Source organism: Drosophila willistoni (assembly GCF_018902025.1).
Source record: "Drosophila willistoni isolate 14030-0811.24 chromosome 2L unlocalized genomic scaffold, UCI_dwil_1.1 Seg168, whole genome shotgun sequence".
Lineage (NCBI taxonomy): Eukaryota > Metazoa > Arthropoda > Insecta > Diptera > Drosophilidae > Drosophila > Drosophila willistoni.
This window is the reverse complement of record NW_025814047.1, coordinates 2,878,924-2,902,689: the sequence shown is the minus strand read 5'-3', so window position 1 is coordinate 2,902,689 and position 23,766 is coordinate 2,878,924. Positions and strand designations below refer to the sequence as shown.

Genomic DNA, 23,766 nt, shown 5'->3' with positions numbered 1-23,766 from the left:
AATATTTAGATGCTGCTACAGAATTTTATTTCCATTCTCTCTCTCTTTCTCACTCACTCTTTATGTCTCTGTCTTGGTTTATTTTTATACAATTTGGCCAAGAGGAAAAATACTTGAGAGAAATCTGTGATTTTAATTTGAATTTTTTTATTTAAATGTTATTTTCATTTGCTTCTTTGGCTTCTTCTTTTATGGCTTTTTTTCTTGTTTTGTTGTTTTCTTTGCAGCAATGTGCACCAAAGCAAAACTCAGATTATGAATTATGCACCACGAATAACCACAACAACAACAACATCAACAACAACAACCACACGAAATGCATTGTAGAAAAGTCTTAGCTGCTTCTGGCAATTAGAATTTCATTTAATCAAATACCAAAAACACAACGCAACGAGACCAATCTAAATTCTCGAAAAGGCCACCAAGGAGACAAACCCAAGGACAACAACTAGCCAAAAGGAACAACAACTAGCCACAAAATGGTCGACGACATCTCCCCCATGCACCATCGCATGCAAAAGAAGACACGCAGCGCCTCCATCTGTGCCACTGGGGCCAGCATTGAGACGGTCATTCACAATATGCCCTCCGTTTCGGGCAGCGCCACACCGGAGGGCGGTACTCCGGGTTATCGTCGTCGCCGGCCGGCCACGCGATCCCAAAGTGCTCGCATCACATCGGGTGCCAGATCGGTAAGTACATACATACAGACATATATATAGATTTTATATATACCCACAGATATATAAACACAGAGATACATAGCGAAATAGTTGTAGAAAATGTCATGCTTACTCGCCTGTCGCCTGTCACTTTGCTTCTACATTTTGGCCAAATATTTTCTTACAAAGTAGATATTTTCAATTGTATATGGTAATATGTCTTTTTGCACAAAATTTTTCACAATGTATTTTTGGGAGTTTTCCCCACATCTGCAGATTGTTTTATTTTTCTGTTTCTGTTTTATTTTCCGGTTTCTTGGCAAAAGGCCCAATGTTTGGTTTGTCAAATTTGTCGACGACCCGATTTATTGTCTATGGAACTTAAAAAAACATGGCGAATTGTATACGAAACTTTGCCTACATAACCTAAAAAAAACGATTTGACCTATTTTTCTGAGAACTTAAGAGTGGTAAAAATCTTTTATTATTTCCAGAACATTTAAAAAACTAAGCATTTTAAACCCTACTGATATACATTTCTTTTCCTAAAAGAAAGAATCGTTTACCTAACGTTCTTCATAACCTATAAAAACTATTTTTATATATTTCCGAAGACTGTTAAAATGTTTTTTTTTTCTATTACGTTGTTGAATATAGTAATCTTTGACTGACCTAGGTTAACTCATTTGTGAAAAAAAAGCCAGCTCAGCCATGAGAACCCCAGAAAAGTCATTTACCTTTATATCGTTTACCTAAATTCTATATAACCTATAAAAAATATGTTGTTCTTGACGATCTAATTGAAAATGTTAACGTATGTCGTCACTCTCTTAATATAGTAATCTTTGACTGACGTACGTTAACGCATTTGTGAAAAAATATAACGATTCAGCCATGAGAAAGCCAGAAAAGTCCTTTACCTTTATGTCGTTTACCTAAATTCTACATAACCTATAAGAAAGTGTTTTCCTTGACGATCTCATTTAAGCGTATCGTCATTCACTTTTTTAAATACTACAAAATGTAAAATATTTTTTGGAGAACTATTAACAAACCTTGAAAAAACAACTATCCCGTCTATTATCGAATATCTAAATATATCTATTACATCTATCTACTTCCCTAAATGTTTAAAAAAACTCCCACATTGGGATAAAAAAATACATTAAAGGCAGTCACATATCAAACCATACTCTTAGGATTGTCTTCAAAAAAAAGAAGTAATCTATGCGGAACACTTATCATAATATCCCAAACCTTGTTGAAGGATCCTCGGGATAAAATTCGAGAAAATTTCCTTCCCTTCCCTAACCAAGATTTCGATTTAACCTATAAAACTATTCGAATTTCCATGTCCAAAAACGATTTTCTCTTAAAAAAGAACAAGTTTTCTCCATTCCAAATGGGCAAATCTCCTATTAAAGTAAGGACGAAGATCCGCGACTGCAAAAGATCTAGCCCATCTCTAACTACTTCTTCAAGAGTAATCACATAAGTCGCAATGGAATATATATAAATCTTAGCATGTCAATTGTCAAAAGTATTGGAAAAGCAACAGCAAAAACCGCACTCAGATGACGACCTACAGAGTGTTGCATGTGTAATTGCAAATTTGCCATCGTTTTAAAATCGATTACATAACGTTCTTTCGTCGGCGAAGTAAGTACAAAGGTTAGCGGTTAATCGTGCAAGTCAATCTGCTGCATTAGTTGTACCTTCAATTCCCAACCCATTGCTAGTTAAAATAATGTTAATGAAACGGAAAGAGCAAAAGGTCCTGAAGATTGCGTGCAACTCAAATCGGAATAACATCATTAGCATTTTGGTATACACATATACATATATATTTAGTTGCCTGCACGTAAGAATGCAATTTGTAGCAGATTATTGTTGAACTGGAATCTGTGAGGCAAGAGTCCTACGATTGGCTTGAGAGGGTGTGAATGCCAGAAATATATTGGACATTAGTTGTTCATGGCGTGCCATTTGGGTGGCCAGTCCGGGGTTCAGGTGACTACCCGTAATTGGCAAATCAATTTCATCCTCGACAATGCCTTTCTTCATGATGCGAACCAAACGATGGGCGCAACGTTTCTTCTTGGCCCGTCTGGCATACTCGACAGGATCGGTTAGCCTTGCCTTGGGCAACAAGTGCCTGCATTTCGGTGGCAGGCATAGGCAACGGCAATAGCTCAAATTGTGTTTCATATACTCCTCGAATTCTTCGCAAGGAGCAAGCAACTTTTGATAGGTCTCCACGCTGCTCAGCTCCAATGGATCCATTTGACGTAATACACAATCCAATTTCAAATATCCGGCATGAAAAAAGCTAAAAAGTTCCTCAACCAAATCGATAAAAAACTGAATTGGCTTGTGAAAGGTATCGCCCATAATGAACGGAGTCTCCGCCTTCATATCCAATTGTTGGCATGTCTTACGGAATTCCAATAGATCCGGACGTATTTCGGCAACTGCAATGCCCAATGTCTTGTTTGAATTCATAATGACTTGATAGTTATAATGATATTTGGTTATAATCATTTCCTCACTCTCAATGGCATAGTTCTGGGGACATTTGCAGTTCGTGTCCAATTGCATGAATATCAAATAGTGTTGGGTCAAATGCCATAGTTTATCGGCCGCCTCACGTTGAATCTCCATTTCCTTGAGCCAGATACTGTAGTAAACATTGAAGTCCTCTTCTATGCGGAGTAAATCTCTCAATACACTCGACTGCAGATCCTGGCCCTGTTGAAGTTCAACTATAGCTGGTCGAATTTCGCTTTCTTTGATGCTCAAATGATTTAAACTTGAACTTGAAAGCATTTTGACTAAAACTTTAACTTTCCGTGGGTATTTAGTATCCATTTTGAGGAGAGACAACTGTGTATGTACGAACGATGTTGGTTAGTATATCAGTGTTTAAAATATTCATCACATAACATTTAAATTTTGTATTCAACTGACAACTCTTTCAAAGATATCTAACTCGTTTCCAATCTGGTCTAGACCTAAATGGAATATTAAAGTCCATTCTAGTAGATTCAAGTTCTTCTCTTTCAAATTCAATTGATATGGCCTTGTATGTTCCTATGTGTGTATATCTGTGCCAGGACAGGGAGTGTAAATTGAATTATGTTCTGGCCAAATTCAATTTCTGTTACTGCTGCTGTTGCTGTTGCCGCTGCGAGGACAAAGAGAGCTGAGCACACGTTTGAGTCCTGGCATACGTTGCGTATGAGTTGTCCCTGGTTCTGCCTTGTTCTTTATTCCTGATGGCATTATTAGCACACACACAAAACGATGTGCAATGTGCAAAAAAGAAAAGAGAGCGAACGCTAAAAATGTCCTGATAAACATGGCCATGATGACAACAGGGAACGTTGATGTTGATGTTGATGCTCCTGTGCCCCAAGCTGGTAATTTATATAGAAAAAGTTTCCAAGACGGCGACAGCAACAACACTACATCACATCACATCACATCACAACTTGCACACCCACATATGGGCGTAACCTGTGGGGGCGTGCCTGTAATGAGTTCTCAGCTATATAAATACAGAAAGCAAAAGAAAGCAAAAAAAGAAAACGCGTAAGAAAAATCCGCAAGACTAAGAAATGAAATGACTTTTGGTTTGTTTCAAGGGGAGTCACTGAATCACACAGATCTAAGCAGCAAAAAGCAAAACAAAGAAGGAAATGTTAAGAACTTAGTAGTACAAGTACTGTCGATTCCATAATAAGTTTCCCGCCCCCCAACCCCATCACCGCCAGACATATGGAGGCACTTGCCATCATCACCAGGCGACAACTGAAACAGCAAAAGTTTTATGTAAAATGCCAAGATTAAAGTACAACAAAACAAAAACAAATATTTTAAAATTGAAAACGGCTTAAAGGTATTCGGTTACTAAAGATGGGAATATGACAAGGACTGGGAAGGAGCCATGAGATAGATTTAGGCGTGTAATAAATTACTAACATTTGGTAAATACGAGTCATTGGGCTCTCAGAGGACTCAAGATGACTGCCGTGGATTTAGAAATTTAAACAAATTTATGAAATTATAAGAATTTTTAGAAAATAATTTGAATTAAATAAAAGTGTTTATGCAAGAGTTTTGCCGCAGTGTCGGACTAGCAAATGCTACGGGCCTTGCAGTTTGAGCGGCGCTTTCTTGGCCTTGTTGAAAGATTTTTGATCAATGAAAAGTCGATTCAATGTTCATTCGTTCACTAATTCTGAGCAAAATAGGTACAAATAGGTATAAATTCACAACAAAATTTAATTTGTTAAATTTCTAAAACCTCATAACTTTGGGAATCTATAATCTATGATCGATTTTCAAGATTAATATCTTTTTTTTAATGCTTTTGAAATCAATTTTGGAATTGGAATGTACATACTTAAGTAACGCTAATTATTAAATTATCTTTTCACGAGAGACAAAAATATCAATGAACATAAAAGTATTTTAAAAAAAACTTATTTCCATGATGCTCTATTTTAGTCAATTTTTGGAGGATTTGAAAAATGTATGTCTTTATATCAAGTTTAAAGTTATGTCTTTCTATCTGGATTCAAATCTCGCGAACTAAATATTTTGCCAATTTTTGCAAAAAGTCATGATGTATCATAAGTTTTTTCAGAAATCGTGTCGAAATTAATTTGTTTAAATATCCAATTCTTTTATGCCATTTTAAAATATACTAAATTAAAATTCAAATAATTTATTACTTTTAAAAATAGATAGTAGATTAACCAAATGTTTATGTTTCAAAAATTCTAAGCAAAGAAAAAATTTTCAATCGTTTTTTAACAATTTTCTTGTAATTTTCATTATGACCTCGGTTTTTGGATTGCTACTGGCCGTGAGCTGAATTGAATCCGGAATTGCTTTGGCTATGGCTTTGGCTTTGACAATTGGAGACAATTACTCAGTTAGTGACCCTCATTAAAGTTGACAAGACTTTAGAACTTTTCTTAACTTGACCAGAATTGACTTGCATCGAGGATCTTTTATTGTTTAAGATTGTAATATCAAATATTTTTGTAACGTCTAATATAGTCCTTACGGTATTGTAGGTTTATTACATTAGCATCAGAAATTCAGTCCCAGACCAGTCATGAATTTTGCGAAGCCAATCGAACAGAGATTGCATCTGCAGTCAATCCACGACTTTCTTTCTACGTATATGTATATACATACATGAACGTAGACCTTTTAACCATTATCTTATCCTAGTGGAGCAAGCTTTTCTATGCTTGGACAATTTATTGTCAAGGCTTGTGTAGAATAGAATCATATCAGATCCGTAGAATACCTCGACGATCCTTCGAAATAAGGTCTTAGTTTCCCAAAACTGGTATACAACAATATGTCGTGATTCAAAGGTCACGAGTCCAGCAACAATCCGGTGAACTTTCTATAACCATATATTATATTTGTGGGAATGGTCTGGCAATCCTATTCAGCCAGCCCTAGTTGAGTCAGCTTACTCGAAGAAGCTCAAGACAATCTGGCAAGCCGGTCAGACAGAGACGCATTAAGAAGACAAAGTTAAAGACGAAAAGACGAGTTTTAAGACGAAAAGCCGAAAGTGTAAGACGTACACACGACGAAAACGCGAAAGACATTAAACAATTAATTATAATTATATCTACTATTAACTAAAAATCAATACTTATCTTAACATTAAATAAAACTAATATAAAACTATAACCGGGACTGTGTTTATTCATAATACAATACCCCAGTCCCACATATTTATATCGGCATCAACAAATTTTGTTTTTATATTTTAGAAATGATCAAAATAAATTTAATTTAAATATATATTGATACATATTTCCTATATAAATTAAGTATATTTTGACCATTTTCTGAAATCTAATTGGAAGTTTAGTAGCTTTCACTTTAAAACTCTCTATTCCTTCAGCCTATAGACAAAACCACTGTAATTTATAAAGAATAAACATCCATCCTATATAAATTAGTTTTCTAAGCATAGTTTAAAGTTAATAAATGGATTCAACCATAATTGGTTGTTGCACAATGCGTTAAGCTCTTATGTAAGTGCATTCAGATTAAGACTTCCTCCTTGTCTATTACTAATTAGTAATTAGTTTACAAACAGGATTATTCATTAGTCATGGACTGGATATGTACATAGAAATCAACTCGTTGTCTTCTTCTTAATAGATTTGTCTAGCAGACATCATCGGAAAATTATAATACCCTTGGCAAGGAGATAAAAACTCTAGTAAGACCATTTGTGGCAAAAAAGACTAATTGGGGATTAAATCGTTCGAGTTGCTACAAAATTGAAGACAAGCAGAAAGGACAATCGAATAAAAGCAGGAAGTAATTAATTTTGCTCAAGCAAAGTCTCTTGTTGACTGCATTCGAACCGAAAACCAAATACTTAACTATAACCAAGCCACCCCCCAAACTCTCTCCTGGCAGTCCTTTCGCCCAGGCGATGCAGGAATATTTGATTAAGCCAGAGTTACAGGCGAAAGTAGAGCAACTAAACATGAAAGGAAGAAAGACGAGCAATTACTGGTCACGAGAGCTCAAGTAATGTGTGTGTCTGTGTGTGCGTATTTTTGTGGTGTGCTTGTTGGCCATAAAAAGCGCAAAAAGCGGCCACTAAATAAACAGGCAAAACATTTACACTGACAGCTTGCCTAATGGCCGGTCCAACGCCATCCATTCCAACTCACCGCCTTTTAGCCCAACCCGATTCCCACCCACCCATCCACCCAACTCTCATCGTGTCCCAAATCCATGAGCCACTTGACAGCTAACGCGATGGTAACAAACGCTTCCGGCGTGCAACATTCCAACGCCATGTGAAATACTCCCAACGTATCGCATCGTATCGTATCCCTTGTGAAGCGGAAGTCAGCTAACAAAGTTGGACATTTTGCATGTAGCCCATCCAAGTGTGTGTGTGTGTGTGTTGTGCGTATGTGTGTGTATAGTATATGGACCAAAAAGTTTCTAAAGAAGCATCGATAGACACTCCTGAAGCGGAGACAGGTGTTGAAATTAGTTTTTCGTCGTGTCGCTGACACATTTCCGTCCCGAGACACTGCCACAGGCTCTCACTTGGAGGCTGTCAGTCAGTCAGTCAACGGGTCTTTCGACCCATTCCCAGGATTTAGAGCAAGGCAAACTTTTGTGTTGCAAAACAAATGCTTAGCTGATTGCATTTTGAGTGGACCCTTTTGCTAGGCAACCCCCCACAACCCCCTCATCCTATTCACAATTCACGATTACGTATACTCAAGTGTCCGGCCTGGCTAACCTTGACATTTATTTAGCGAAAGCGAAAAGTTGTACAAGGAAAAAAAAGAGGGGGGTGGAGGCGATCGGACGTCGCCTAGAGGCTGTGCCAAAGGCAGATGCAGACAGCAAAGCGTGCCAAATGTCAACTCATTCGATAAATTATGGTATTACATATTGACAGGGACGGATTTGTAAGCCAAAGAGGGTTATTGAAAAAGAATTGATGTTAGGGAAAAGAGGATTAGCATCAGTGCTTGCAAAACTGACGGTAAAGAAACGAAAGTTTTATCGGCATTAAACCTTAGAAAACTTTTACAAAAAATGGATTATTTTATCGATTAAAACGCAGAGTGGTTTCAGGAGTTCCTGGTGGGAGTGTCTTTGAGTGGAATTGTGTAATATTCTCTTTAGGCAACTTTAGGAATCAAATGTATTTAAAAAGTCTAAGCTTTTACCTAAGGTGCGCGCAATAAGTAAGTGGGACAAAGACCTATCACATTTTGTCCAAAATATGCAGTTTTTCGTTTTCTCTTTTCCTTCCATATTTAAGTTGTATTGTTCTTCAACGATGACCAAAAAATTTTGAAAAAAGTATCACAGGGTTTTCCAGTTACATTAATTTTTAGAAGCCAACGTTGAGTTTTGCAAACGAAATAAGTAAATGTGGACAGATTGCTTTGCTGTCATTTGTGATTAGATAAGCACATGAAATTACATAATTTATTAGTTTTCTCTTTTAGATAAATATTAAGAAAGTGTTTTTCAGAAATTCTTTTACTAGGTCATTACTTATATATCTTTTTAACTTCTACAATCATATATGTATCGGTACACATATTGTATATGGGCTTTTTAAACTTTCATAGCTTTTTCTTATTTTATCAACATTCGAATAACATTTGCAATTATCGATAGGAATGGTATATTCTGATCATAAGAGGCTTTAACATTCTCAAAACATCTGAGCAGGTTTACTTTGAAAAATATTGTGTTATATTTTATTTGGGTTATATAATAAACACACGCAGATTGTGAAGGAAAAGTTTGGAAATAAGTATGTACATTTTTATTTTTTGTAATGTACGAGTAATCAAAATAGAGGTCACAATTTAGGTATTTAAAAATCGTTAAATATTATCTCTAATAATATTGTCTTTCTCAAGATTACAGTACTACATGCCATAGATTTAAGATATTCTTTACTATATTTATGTGTAGATCTCCTAAAACAAAAATCAAAGTTAAAGAATTAATGATATGTATTTCCAGGATTTTCTTTAATTAACATTATCATTCACTTAATTTTTGGTATAAAAAGTATTTCTAAAGCCCTCTTGTAGGAGATTTAATAAGAAAATTAAATATATACATAAGTACTCTACATATTTGATACGCAAGGTGATTCGAGAAACTTTAAGAAACGTTTCAAAAAAAACCAATACCAAATAAAAAAGAGTTCCAATCAGCTCTATAGCTATATAATAGTCCCTTCTATTCCTACCATTCATAAACAAATCACCCAAAAACTGTCTACATCACACAATTTTAAGTGGTTGATATTGGCCAACTGCCCCAGTGACTAAATTTCCGACTATTTCCCGCACTCCACTCCCGTAATTATATGCAGACTGGTAGCTCCTTGATATTATTTTTTCTGTGGCAAAACAAATGCAATTTAATTTCTCACTCGATTTGCCAAAGGGCAAATGCAGAAGAAGAAAAAGAAAAAAAATCTTGCCGCAATCCATAAATCAAAGACCTGATAGCCTTGGGGAATGCAGATCTCATTGATGGATGTTCGGGATGGGTTTGTTTGAGGGTTGGTTGTTGGATGTTTGGATGAAGAAAGTTTTATCGTTTTATTTATTTCTCTGCGTTTGGCATTTTGCAGGTTCGTCGCCGCACCCAGGCCCAACAGCAGCAGCAACAGCAACAACATACGCTCCAGGAGACGCGTTCCTATTGCACCAGTGAGCCACGTCTTAGCGAAACCGAGACGCCACCGCAAAGACGTAAACTCTCGCAGCGACGACCACAGCCGCACGGTAAGGAAACCCATGGTTAGGCTAACAGACATAGAAAGTGAAATGAGACTCGGTTTAATGATCAATACTGGGTCCATCAAATGTTGTGACGGGCAACAAATTAGCCAAGTGCTGAGTTCTGATATTTTATGTACACGACATAAACATAAAAAAAAATAAAGAAAACCCCAAATACAACACAAGACACGGGAAGCTCTCAGCCAAATTGCTCACCGCAGGACATTGGGCTTTGGCTAAGACATTGGAAAATTGACCATAAATGGTTTAGTGGCTAACAGCAGGAGTTTGGCGACGGCTTAGCACAATGTCCAAGGTGTAAGATGTCACAATTGTTTAACCAACTTGACAACTTAAAGCCACAGCAAAAGAGAGAGAGATTTCTGACACAACAAAATTGAATTTGAGTCAAAGATCTGATAATAAATTTATAGAAATTAATTCAATTATTGCACCTGCACAAATTAGATACAATTAGAAACCCTCCACTCATACGTGCTTTATATACTAATTGCTTGCAAATTCCCAAAATTCTCAACTCAAGAGGGGTCAACCTCTTTAAATTTATTAGTTTTCCCACATTTAAGTGATTTCCTTTAGTTTATTGCTTAAATTGAAATTTAATATGGATAAGTAATCAACTGATTGGCCGAGCAAAACTTACTCTTTGCCCAAAAAAGTTCATTGATTCACCAAAGCACAGGGAATCGTTTGGCCAAAAGTTGTATGAAAAAGTTGATATTTTTCAATAAAAAACACTTTATGTGTAGTTATTTATGCAAGAAAGTTTTTTATTTTTAGCATTTTTTTTGTAGAGTGTAGAGCTTCCTAAACTTAAAGTATATTTAAAAAGAATATAAAACTGTGAGTAAAGTTTGTACCTTTAAAACAACTTTTGAGGCTTATAAAACTAAATAAGCTGTTCATAACATTTATTTCTCTTTTCTTTAACAAAAACTACAATAAAATTATAGATTTTGAAGTACAATACATATCTCTAAAGAATTAAAAAACAAAACCAATTCAAATATCAAACTTTTGGCCGACAAACCACTGTGCAAAGGTGAACATATTTCAAGTTTAATTACGTAAAAGAAAGAACAAAAAAAATTTGCCCTTAATTTACAATATTTCTTTACCAATAATGTTGATTTAATTATCAACAGAAAGCACGTTCAATGAACCAAAAAAAAAAAAAAAACAACCATTGACCCAGTTCACAAGGCAAACAAATCAAAATGTTTCGTTATTTGTTGCCCAAGAGCCAAAAGTGTGTAAAGTGTAAATGAAATGTAAATAATTGAAGAAAAACCATCATGATGATTTCAATTAAGAATTTTTTGGAAACATTTTGTCATTTTCAGGACATAGGAAATCAAACGCCTTCCTGGACGTACCCACAATGAATATGCATCACCTGCGCGTCAACGATGATGATGAAGATGTGGACAGATTGCGTACATTTAGTGCCTCCAAAGGAGGTAAGTAAGACGAGTGGGATTTAGACATTTTATTAATTTCAAAATGAAATTCAAAATCAAGCAAAAGGGCCAACAATATCTTAAGGATTATACTAAATGCGGGTAGAGATAAAACCCAAATGGCATTTTGGGCATGGAATTATAGTTAGTTTTGGCCCCAAAAACGTATCCCATTTATTGAAATCTCAAAAAGGCTCTTATTATGTAAAGAAGGGGAGATTAAAGGCAGAGAGAGAGAAGGATGGGGGGGCAGAAGTAGGGGGTGATTGCGGTAGTGGGACAGATATCAATGACATTTAATGGCATCCTCGTGAGAAGAGAGAACTTCTGTTCTGTGCCTCCTTTTGTTGTACATTTCTGTCACGTTGTTATTGTTACTCCATAACAAGCAGCCAGGCGGTGACTATAGATAGATATTTAGTATCCTACCTCCCTCCCTCCTAGTGGGATGTACTATGTATATGGTGTGTGTTTGCATGCATAAATGCATGTTGGTGTTGGCTTTAAGTACGTGTTTAAGCCCACCCACAGTGGAAGCTCTTCACACAAACATGACAGCAAACAGTCGACAAGAATCTGAGCATGAGTCTGAGGTCTGAGAACATGTATTAGCAACAGAAGGTGTCATAACTTAGTCATGAAGGAAGCAGCTCTTCTGACAGGACGTCATACTCACCAACTCACTCGACTCGAACACACATATATGTACATATTATATGTAACTAAAAACCAAAACTCTGAATCCTATCTGGCAGGAGTGGTAAGAGAGAGCAAGAGAGAGGCATAAGTTTTTCTATTGATTGAAATTTTCATCCCAACGCTTAAAGGCAAATGAAGTAAAATGTATTTAAGAACTACAACATTTTAAAAAGAAAGTTTTAAACTTAACTTACCTATTAAGTCGTAATAGTTAAAAGTAAGAAATACAAATATTCCAAATATAATATTATTCCAAATACTTTAAATTTTTGTTTAAAGAATACTACAAATTCCCAAAATTACAACAGAAAAAAACACTTTTGACTTGTAGAAAGTTCTAATAGTCGTGCTTACACCAATCTGGCAACGCCAAATTTTTATAAAATCAGTCATATATTAATATTACTACATAAAAAACAGTTTTTATTTGTTTCCAATCGTCAAAAACAGTCTTTCAAATATAATTTAACAAATACTAAATACTTAAACCAGTTTTAAGTGGCAACGCCAAATTTGTATCATATAAGTCATATAACATATAAAAAAGTTTTTAGTTAATTCCATTTAGTTGAGTCAAAATAGTCATTCAGATATAATTTAATAAATAGTAATATTTAAACCTGTTTTAAAATAGTTTTGACCTTTTAAAACTCATACTTAAACTAATCGACGCTAAATTTGCATCATATGAGTCATATATTAACATTATTACATATAAAAGAGTTTTTAGTTGATTTCAATAGTCAAAAACAGTCTTTCAGATATAATTTAATAAAAAGAAAATATTTAAATTCGTTTTAAAATAATTTTGTAGTTACAAATTTCACAAAATTTTAACAATAAACTATCTGGTAATACCCAAATCAACAACTGCTTTCACCATAAGCCTGAAGGCCTTTGTTGCTCTGGTTTTCTCACACTTATTTGTAATCTAGAATTAATTCTTTTTTACAATTATATAAATTAAAAAAAGACTGCTTTCAATATGAATGATAAAAAGAACATAGATGAAGTATTTTCTATTTGCGTGGATATGTATTTTGAGTTAATCTTATATAAAAAAGGATTTTGATTTAGTTAAATTAGTTTTTAAAAAGATTTTGTCTATGAAAAACAACGATTCGCTTTTAAGTATAGATGAGATAATCTCTCACCTGTTAAACAAATTCATTTATTTTCTAAAATTTTATAAATTTTTTAAGCTAAATTTCAAAGAGAAAAACTATGGAAATGAAAATAAATTCATGTTCCTCATTTATCTTCAAGAAGAATTCCATTTCTTATATGTTATCTCACATAAATCACATTCAAATAATTTATGAAGAAAATAATTTAAATTCCATCGAGTATATGTGTATACCCTGCCTGCATTCTTGTTCCAGATAGAGTATTAGACTTTTGATATACACATTCGGTGCTATTTTGTTCTGTCTGCCTGTAACATAGTTAGTTTTCTGCTCTAAATTGTCAGAGTGCCTTCGTCCTCTGGTTGTGGCTCTGGCTCAGACTCAGGCCCAGTGCTTGTCCCTGTCCCTTGGCCTGTGGGGACTCATCCTTGAAGTGAATACGGGCTATATCGTAGGGATGGCAAGCCAGGGACATGTCTTAAAAGACAGTTCCATATTAAAATTCAATGAAGTGTCTGCGTTTACTCAACTAAATTGCTTTCAAATACAAGCCAAAAGCTGCCTTCGAAGGCGTCATGTGTGCGCACATTTAATTAAACTTAATACGCTGACGAATAAAAACCCGCAAGAGGACAAACAAAAGGAGAAGATGTTCAAAGGAGGTGAAGGGGAAACCAGTGGGTTGCCAGCCGCAGCCCATCAATTATGTTTACGGATTGTACAAGTGCAAAAAAAAAAGAAAGAAAGAATTGGCCTCCACTGAAAACGGTTGAAAATTTTCGCTTTTTTTGAGGCCAGATGGACATTGATTCAATCACTTCGGTGGTCATTGATGGAGACAGTACGAAAGGGGGGATAACACCACCACTAAGGATCGAGGGGATGGTACTGAAAAGTGATTAATTGATACGCATATACGAAGGCGGAGTGTCAGTCAGCGGCATGAGCCAATAAAGCGTCATGAATGAAATTTTCATTTCAACAAACGAAAAGCTCGCAAACAGCACAAAAAAGAAAAAACAACAAAAAAATCGGCTGAAAAACGAACACTTCAAAACTGAACAATGCCACGTATCCTGGAGAAGGAATATACGTATATCCAATATACATATGTGGAACAGTTTTGCGTGGGATGGCCTCTTCTTCTTCACTCTGTGTAAATTGAATTATAATTGAATGAAGGCGCAGTGTCCGCAGTGACACAGTCACTGGGCCAAGTGGAGCAATGTGGAGATAAAACACATGCCAATATTATATTGGAATTGCAAATAATTATTATTATGAGGAGACCAACACGACAGACATTCGATTTTAATCATCGGTTACAGCAGTTTCAAACAGAAACAAATATATATATATTTCAAGGACCACTTTCAAGTTTATAAATAAACAAAACCCTTTGCACTCAAAATTGCACTTTTACTAAATTAATTACATTAAGAAAGTTTGTTATATTTGTTGAGTCCAAACATAAGTTGAGTCCAAACATAAGTAGAATCAATGTAAAAGGCTTTTATAATTATAAATCTAGGAAATTATTGGAGATACTTTATGTAATTTATTAGTCAAGCTAATTGTAAATCGTTTCTTGCAGTAAAATTATAAGCACTGCTTATTTTGATTAGTAAAGCGTTTTTCAATAGGTGCGCTTCAACTTTTTTCGGATAGGGAAGACGAACGACGCAGTATTTTTTATTTTTCGATTGTGATTTGTTAACTTCATTAGTATACATTTCATCATGGAACGCTAAAATAATCTTTCTGTTGCTGCTACTTTAAGAGCATTACGGCCATTTTACGGTCCATTTATAAAGCCCGAATAGTGAAAAAATTTGAATCTACGATTTCTCCACATAATGTTCCGGTGCCAGTGAGAGCAAGAAGTGCACGAAGTATTGAAAATATTGCTGCCGCCAAGGATTCAGTTCAAGAAAACGCAAATGTGTAGCTCACACGACGTTCTCAACAATTGGGCCTTTCTTTAACGTCATTGTGGCGAATTTTGCGAAAAGATCTTAGCCTACATCCATATAAGATCAAGCTGAGGGGTTATATGAAGTCATTGGTCTACAGTAACAAGCAAATGAGTAGTCGAAAATTGGGTTCAACACTTGGACTTCGTAAACCGTGCACGCGGTGGTCATGCAAAAGAAATCGATAATAAAAAAAAAATTAGTTAAACAAGTCAAACCGTTTGTGTTTTATTCAAAAAAAAAGTTGAAGCGCTCTTACTGAAAAACACTTCATTTTCATTGAATTAACAGAAGTTTCATTACACTTAAAGTATTATTATTATTATAAGTATACGATATAGTTGTAAACAATCAACCTATCTATATTCTACAAGTACTGGCAAGTAAGGCCTTTAGCTAAGACAAAAACCACATCCATACACTAGCCAGAGACTCGAACCCGGATCGTCGTGATGCAGAGACTTAAAGTAATATCTCCAACTTCTATATAGATTACCATTTTTTGAAGAAAATTATTGCGAAGACAACACAAAGTAGATTGTCTGTAAAGCTACATACATCAAGAGCCAATCTTTATTCGCTTCATTTAGTTGTAATTCACAATTAGTTTTAGCGTTGAAGATATGATGTAGCCCTTGCAATTCTGGAGTTCTCTAGCAAAGTCTGTGGTAATAGAACTTGGTGGTTCTTGAAGGAGCTTTACAGGTCACGTGCTGTCCTTTTTGGCTACCTTTTGAAATAATTTTCTTCAAAAGATTGACCTCTAGACGGCTTAAACATCGGGTTTGACTTAAGATTCTTATCCCAGAACACAAAGGCAAATAATTTACTATTCCAAGGGCATCCCATTTGAACCTCTCTTTCTATATATCTATCAGAACATTAAATTTCTTTAAAGTTTGAACTTGGAAAGAGAAACCCATTTTATATATGTATACATAGATGGAACTACAGAGAGATTACCATTTTGTATGAATAATTGAATGGGAACACGTTTTCATATGCATGGCAAACATTTTTATGCTCTCTGCTAAATTTTGTGAGTGGATCTCTCATACACTCCCACATAAATTCTACCACATTGTTCAAAAGTCTATACACATATATTTATACAAGATATATTATGCATAACCTTGAGATTACTTCACCGATAATCTTAATGTTAATGTTAATTTTGAGCAACATGTGCAACATTTCTTGCAACACTCGAATCTGAAGAAAATTTTAAATCAATCGTCGAATAAAATGCTCCATTTATTTGCCTAAACAGTTATTCTTTATTAAAACAAACAGCAAACAGATCAAAGATGAAAATGAAATGAAAACAATTGATTTTTCTTGTTTCTTTTATTTTTTTTTTCTTCGCCTTTTCTTTTCTTTTGGATTTCTGTTGATGGAAAGAAAAGAAATTGCAAAATTTCTGTTTGCTTTTCCTTTTTGTTTATTTGTTGGCAATTAGTCATATATATAAACATATATATTTATGCATATTATAAATACATATGTATGTATGTATATAATGTATATAAATCCAGCTAAAAATAACAATTGTACACGGCCAATGGAATTTGGGTAAACTAAATTTTGTTGGCAAAAGAAAAAAAAATTGTTATTACAGGCAGTTTGCACCTTTTGTTTTAACCCATTTCATTTACCCACACACACACACACAGAACCCGATTTTATGGCTTTCCAATGATGACGGACGAAATCGCCTCCCTTTTCCCATCTCGCTCCCTCCCCCACGCAATTTTCCGCTTCCCATCAACAAAAATTTCCCCCTAAAATGTAAATGTTTAGATACATTTTTCGGTAATTAATTCAAATGTTCACAATTAATGACCACAAAATGCTATTAGTCAGAGAGAGAGAGATAGACAACAGGCGTAGAAAACGTGCGAGCAAGATAGATGGATGCAGTGCGAGAAAATCTCGAATAAATGTTCAAATACTGCAATAAGGCAGGCCATAAGTCTATTTATGACATTTTAAATGTACACAAAATATACTTACATAAACAGGCATCAGACCAATGCGAAATAATGTATTCTCGATGCCTTAACCCATTGCCAGTCCAACGGGTGAAAAAATGAGACAATTTTCAGTGATGATTTCTAAATGGGAAAATATTTAGTTCATGTAAGAGATGATGTTCCCATAGGGTAAAAAAGGTTTTCAAAGGGAATTTCGCTTCTGAAACTTCTACTACTTAACTAATTGCTACTTGTCTCATGTAATGCCTAATCTCCAATTAGTCGGCTTAAAATCTACTGTATCAATCGCAAAGGTATAATGGACTGTAGGAATCTTTTCCAAGATGAATAGAGATAACTTTTGTCCAGAAGTTTTAAAGTTTTAGCTATTGAAATACCTACTTTCCCTATCCACTTTCTCTATCTACATATATATATTCCCCTAATATCACTTTCCTCAATCTTTCCCAATTGCCAGTTTCATATTGTCATATATGTATAATCCTTTTAGAACTCTGAAAAACTCTTTTGCGGTTCACACTATTCAGAGGTAGCGTTCTTCAAACATCATTTTGTAGTGTGGCCAGATCAAGCTTTTATTTTCTAACCTCAATTTAAATTGATTGGATTAATTGTCATATTTAATCCTTTTAGAACTCTGAAAAACTCTTTTGCAGTTCACACTATTCAGAGATAGCATTCTTCAAAGATCTTTTTCTGTAATGTTGCCAGATCAAGTTTCTATTTTCTAAAAAAAATCTTTTTGTAGTGTTGCCAGATCAAGCTTCTATTTTCTAACCTTAATTTATCATATCCATACCATATCTTAAGTTTAGAAACCTCAAAATAACTATCAAAATGTTTCTTTAGTTTGAAAGTTATAAAAAATAAAGTCCTTTAATATTTACCTTATGTCAAGAGAAATCGCTTAAATATGTACTATAAAGTTATATTTTAACTATCCGGAATTTGCTGAAAATTCTGTGAATTTTCCAAGATTTTACTGGGCATAAGTAAAACACATTGTGTTGAATTCTTATTTAAAACTACCATCAATTGTTTCGTACTGCATGAATTTTAGCAAGTGTTAAAATATTCAAATTGGTGTGGGATATATATGAACCTTGTGCCAATTAATTTGCCAATGCAATTTTAATTTCTTAATTTACCTCAAACATGGCAAAAGGGGGAAAAAACAGTTTCTGAAAAATATTGAAAAATAATGGCACACCGTTTCGGGCAAACACAACAAATGAATTTAAAGACTGTTGAATGAATGAGAGAAAAAATGAATAAAAAGAAGGTAGCTGAGAGAAAGAAAAAGAAAAAAAAAGAATGATTGTTATATATTGTTTGGGAACTGATGATTTCTTTAAAACTGTCACGTTCTGCATTCGTTTTTTGTATAAGCATATTTCTCTCTGTTTTTTCCACCTACTCCTCCACAGGCATCATCAATCGTGGTGACTCCTTCAGACGTCGTCGTTCGCGCAGCAATAGTCTGGCCCCATCCAGTCCCCTGCATCCACGCAGCGGTGTGGGTGGTGGCATGGGTGGTGGCATCGTTGGCGGCAGCTCTGGCGGTGGTGGAGGTGGCAGTAGCCTCCATTTGGGCTCTGGCTACAATGGAGGCAGCACTAGCAACGGTTTCGGTCATGGAGATGTACAGGAAAATCATCAGCCTGTGGAATTCTATCGGGTGGAAATGCTGGGCTCGGCGGGTGTGGGTAAACAGGCATTAGTTTCCCAATTCAGGACCTCCGATTGCATCAATGCTTACGATGGGCCAGGTAAAGCGGAAAAGACACACACACACACGCTGAAATTTTTGGTGAATGACTTTTCAAATTGTTTGCAGATTGCGATGAGAACGAACAGAATATATCCATTATACTGAATGGAACTGAATCGGAGCTTAAATTTCTAACTGGCAACACAGAGAGCAGGGTGAGTGCACAAATGTTTGATTTGTTTCTCTCGTATTTGTGTTAGGTAATTGTTGGTAAATATTTCAACATTAATTCGCCCAACTCCAAACACACACACCACATACACACTCTCAAATGGAAGGAGGAGTGACGGCTGTCACTCTGACTTTAGCAAGGCAAGACAAATGAGCTTGTCAGACAGCATAAGGCCGAACCAGAGTCACAACTAGAGCTTCAGCCAGAAACAGAATTTCGACCCCGAGGGCGTTCAAGTTGACCAAAGTGATTTGCCAACTGGACGAGCATAAATTGCGCAAAGTGAATTAATTAGGACAAACCAAAATGTGGGGAACGGTAAAGGCATTTGAAGGACGAAGATTGGTTCCGGGAATGCGACTCCTTGCAGTTACCTGCAAGTCTAATTAAAATGCAAAATTTCCATGTCAAAAGCTAGAAGAAAGTTACAACAAACTTTACTTATTCATTCTGCGGTTAGTTGTCCCACAAGTAAAGTTAATATTTAACTAATATTTTTTACATTCTTATGTACAATATTAAGCTTGATGTTTCGAGCTACTTAATGTAAGTTGTATAGTCTTTTTTAAAAAGTTAACTAATAATTGTTAAGTGTTTTTTAAATACTTCTATAACTTTTCTTTTCTCTAAATTGACATTTAAACATTTTAAGGAGACCATTATTGTACTTTAACTCCTTCTGAAGAAGTGACAATGAATGTCACCTTCTTATTGAATTTCTAATAAGCCTAAAATTGGGTTTACCAACGTTGAATGGATACAATTGCCCCTTGAAGCATGCAATAGGTAAATGAGAATTTGATTTTTGAATACTGTAAGTAAATTTTGAAAGATTTAATGCTCAAAATTTATTTATAAAGAATGTTTTGCAATGTTTACCATTTTTAGCTACAAAACATTATAAGAGTTGCATTCTTCGACTGACTATTGCATACTTTAGGAATCAAATTGCATTCATTTATGTGTGTGACATCGTATATCCGCTAATAGCCCTGTATGAAAATTAGCCATTCTTTATTGAATATTAATGTTTAGTTACTTATGTCTTATACCTGTAATTATTTTTTCCGAAACGAAGATTACAGAGGCCGACATTTTTGAAGTCATGATAAAGTGTTTTAAGTCTAATAGGTGTCCTGAGGTAATTGAGAGGTGCTGATCACGGCCCTGTACTTAGTTTTTGTCCATCACGTCAGGTTTTCGAGGAAAGTGTGTTGAAATATTAAAATTGACCGCATTAACAGTACTTTATTGTATAATATAAACATAATATTATGCTAAAAACAGTATTATTTTAACCTATTAATATATTAAGTATAATTAAATAGAAATTTACAAAATATCAGAGAAGTAATTCTTTGTTATAATTCAAATTACGTCTTACCAATTGTTTATTAGTAATGTTTGCAAACAAGAGCTATTTTTCTTACACAGGTTATTCTGAAATCTGAAAACTTTCTTAAACTTTCTATAGTATATCTTTGGGTGCCTATTTTCCAACCCCAGATCCCCTGATTTTACAAAATCTGTAAGTGATAGAGATTCTCTACTCAACTTCTTATTAAACATTTTCAAAACAAAAGTTTTTTAAAGTTGTAGATTAAAGCCATAAATTTTTCATAACTTATGATCAAGGAAACCAAGTTCTGATATTTATCTCTGTAACTTCCTACTTAATCTATATCTAGAAAAGCTAAACTGGAAACCTTTTTTTTATTACCTTTTTATCCCTATACTTTACTTGTCGCTCACCTTATAACAAGAAGTCCAACAAATGAGTACTGAATGCAGCTGTAGGAAACAGTCCATGCCTATCAACCTATTTAGATAACCTATGGGTTTTCTACATGATTCATCTTTAAAATCAAGTTTAAAGCAGAGCAGATATGATTCTTAAGTCTTCGAAGATACTTTTCATTTCATCTTTACTCAGCCACAATGAGTATAAAGCAAATAATGGACATAATGGCAACAGCTACAACAAGTTGACCATGCAATTCCGAATTCAAAATGCCAAATTGCTGGCCAAATGCCAAATGGCCAAAGGCGGCCTGTCTGGGGCAATATAAATGAACACCATAATTATAATGGCTTGAAATGGCTAAGAAGAAGAAGATGATTGTGTTTGCTGCTGCCCAGAGAACAGCAAACACAACATTGTTCACCCACCCAATCTACCCATTTCTCTCCCTCTCCTCCCTTATTATGTTTGAGTTGACAAACAAAAGGAAATGGCAACAATTTATCCCATTCTGGAATGCGGCAATCTACCGAACCGACTACGAATTAAAGGCAATTCGTTTGTCCCAAAAAAAAAAAATAAAAATAAAGTTGAAAGTTGAAGCAAAAGCAAATAATGAATTACTTAAGCTCAAAAATGAAAACCGGCTACAGGAAACAGCACTGGGACGTGGATGCCCTCCTACTCCTTCCCTCCCATCGAGGGCAGTGCCAATCATGAACACCTTGAAGTTCGCTGCCAACGTGTTGTGCATTTTACAACAACTACAAAAAAAAAAGAAAAAAGAAACAAAAACACAAAAACGTTAAAATTTGTGCGCCGGATGTGCCCGTCGTGCTTGGTCTCGGGCGTGGCATTTTATGGGCCACAAAAGGAAACCATCTACCCATTCAATTCAACGCCCTCAAAAAGGAATAAAGTATAACAAAAAATTGCATCGTCATATCCGCCAATAGTTAAAATGAAAAAGGTTTCTAGACCGGTCGTAGTTTGGGGACTTCAATTGCCAATATGGCAAAAACAAACTTTCCCTCAGCCTTCGAGTATGTGTGTGTGTGTGTGGTTACCTCATAATTTTCAATTAATTCCTCTCTGATTTATAGGTTTTTCGCATGAAAGTTTATTTTTTTAAAATAGTCAAACTTTTGGGTTGTTCTCAATACCGTAAACTAAATTCTCAAAAATATTCCAATAGTCTAATATAAATATATTTTACGAAAAATGTATTAAAGTCTCGAGAAAACCAACATTCAATTTTATGGCCGTCTGTATACATACATATATTTGGTGTTATTTTTAAAACATATTTTTAATTCGAGTCATAAAAAATAAAAGGAAAGCGAATGAGTATATAGCGTAATTGACAGAGTATTTATAAAACGAAAGTGTTTTCATTTCATTATTTTGTTTTCTTTCGTTTCATGGCTAACAAAGAGAAATTGAAAAACAAATGAGCAAAATTTATCATATTTTAGTATTTTTATATGTTTAAATTTTAATGGTTGGCAAGCAAGAATTCTATATATAGCTTCTGCTAATTGAAAACAAGTTATCTAATTGAATATATTTTATGGAAAACAAAAATACTTAGTCGAAACTTAACCAATTTGATTTTTCAAGAAATAGTTAACGGATTAGCTATTTTGTTTTGGCTAACAAAACCCTTTAATGGCTAAGAGTGCCTCAAGGCACATATCGATACTTTATAAAACCATTGATACTGACCTTTATTTAAATCATTTGAAAAATTAATTTATGTTAAAAGGTTTCATTTGTTTATTCCCAGCTAAAATACATTTTTATAATTTTCAAAACAGTATTAGTTTTGATTGTTTGTTACATATTAATATTATTACAATCGATTAAAAACTCAGCACTAGAGGGTTAAATGGTATAGGTCTGAAATTTGGCAAATATTTTGAAATTTTTCAAAATAGTATGAATGAAATGTTATTTAAATTTTTTTTTTTGTGCAGTCAGATTATGGTTTTATTCCAATTTGCTCAAATGTATAACATTTTTATTGCCCGCTTTTGGGCTGCTTTTTTTTTTGTTTTGAAATATTTTCGAAAACTTTGTATAATATTTAAAAATATCAACTTTATGTCTTTTGGGGATTTAACCATTAGAGTTAGTTGTACTTTTTGTCAACAATTAAATCCAAAATATGCTTTTTAATTTCTTCTTTTTTTTGAAACAGTAAGACCGAACAAAATTTCTTAAAATTGGGCTTAAATTAACAAATATATAATGAGAATGGACAAAATTTGGCAAAAAGTGTCATTAATAAGTCTATTAATTATTCTCTTAAAAGTCTTAAAGCCCAGTCTAGAGTTTTTGTAATTACTTTTGGGCGGAAGTTTGGTAGAAATAGTTTTTGTTTCACAATTCAAGTACACTTTTGGTCGACTTTTTCCAAAATATTAAATCATATAGGCAATCCCCAACTAGAATATATATTTTGTGTACAAAGATTTTATTGTCTAGTGTTGCGAACACAAAAACGAAGAGTTAAGTAAAAATTTCAGTCAATTATGACAAAACAATTAGTTGATTAAACATGAAAAAATACATCTTTGGTACCTAATAATATTTGTAAAAGTATTATTTCATTAAATAAAAATAAATGAAATCTGTTTCATGTGCTTTGGGCGCAATTGCCAAGTTTTTGGTATAAAGTCTTATGTGTGGTCTCATTGAAACTTTGTCTAAATGACTTAAAGATATAGTTAAATATAAATAAATAAACTATATCATTTAGTCATTTAGACGAATTTTAAGTATATAATTGTATATTACAAACATATAGTT

The 23,766-nt window shown here is 34.3% G+C and overlaps 2 protein-coding genes across 3 annotated transcripts in view; one reads left to right on the top strand and one right to left on the bottom strand.

Annotated features, from left to right (window-relative positions):
• Nucleotides 1-23,766, top strand: part of LOC6641043 (GTP-binding protein RAD) — a 38,452-nt gene that overhangs the window by 11,130 nt on the left and 3,556 nt on the right. For both annotated transcript variants that reach the window (XM_002063624.4, XM_023174972.2), the window contains exons 2-6: nucleotides 228-692; nucleotides 9,847-10,000; nucleotides 11,362-11,478; nucleotides 18,699-19,040; nucleotides 19,109-19,197. In XM_002063624.4, the coding sequence (XP_002063660.2) occupies nucleotides 480-692; nucleotides 9,847-10,000; nucleotides 11,362-11,478; nucleotides 18,699-19,040; nucleotides 19,109-19,197 (915 nt within the window). In that variant the 5' untranslated portion in view covers nucleotides 228-479. The remainder of the gene's footprint in view (nucleotides 1-227; nucleotides 693-9,846; nucleotides 10,001-11,361; nucleotides 11,479-18,698; nucleotides 19,041-19,108; nucleotides 19,198-23,766) is intronic.
• Nucleotides 2,483-3,628, bottom strand: LOC6640999. The gene has a single exon (XM_002063625.3). It carries the CDS (start codon nucleotides 3,528-3,530, stop codon nucleotides 2,547-2,549), a length of 984 nt encoding a protein of 327 aa, XP_002063661.2. The 5' UTR covers nucleotides 3,531-3,628; the 3' UTR covers nucleotides 2,483-2,546.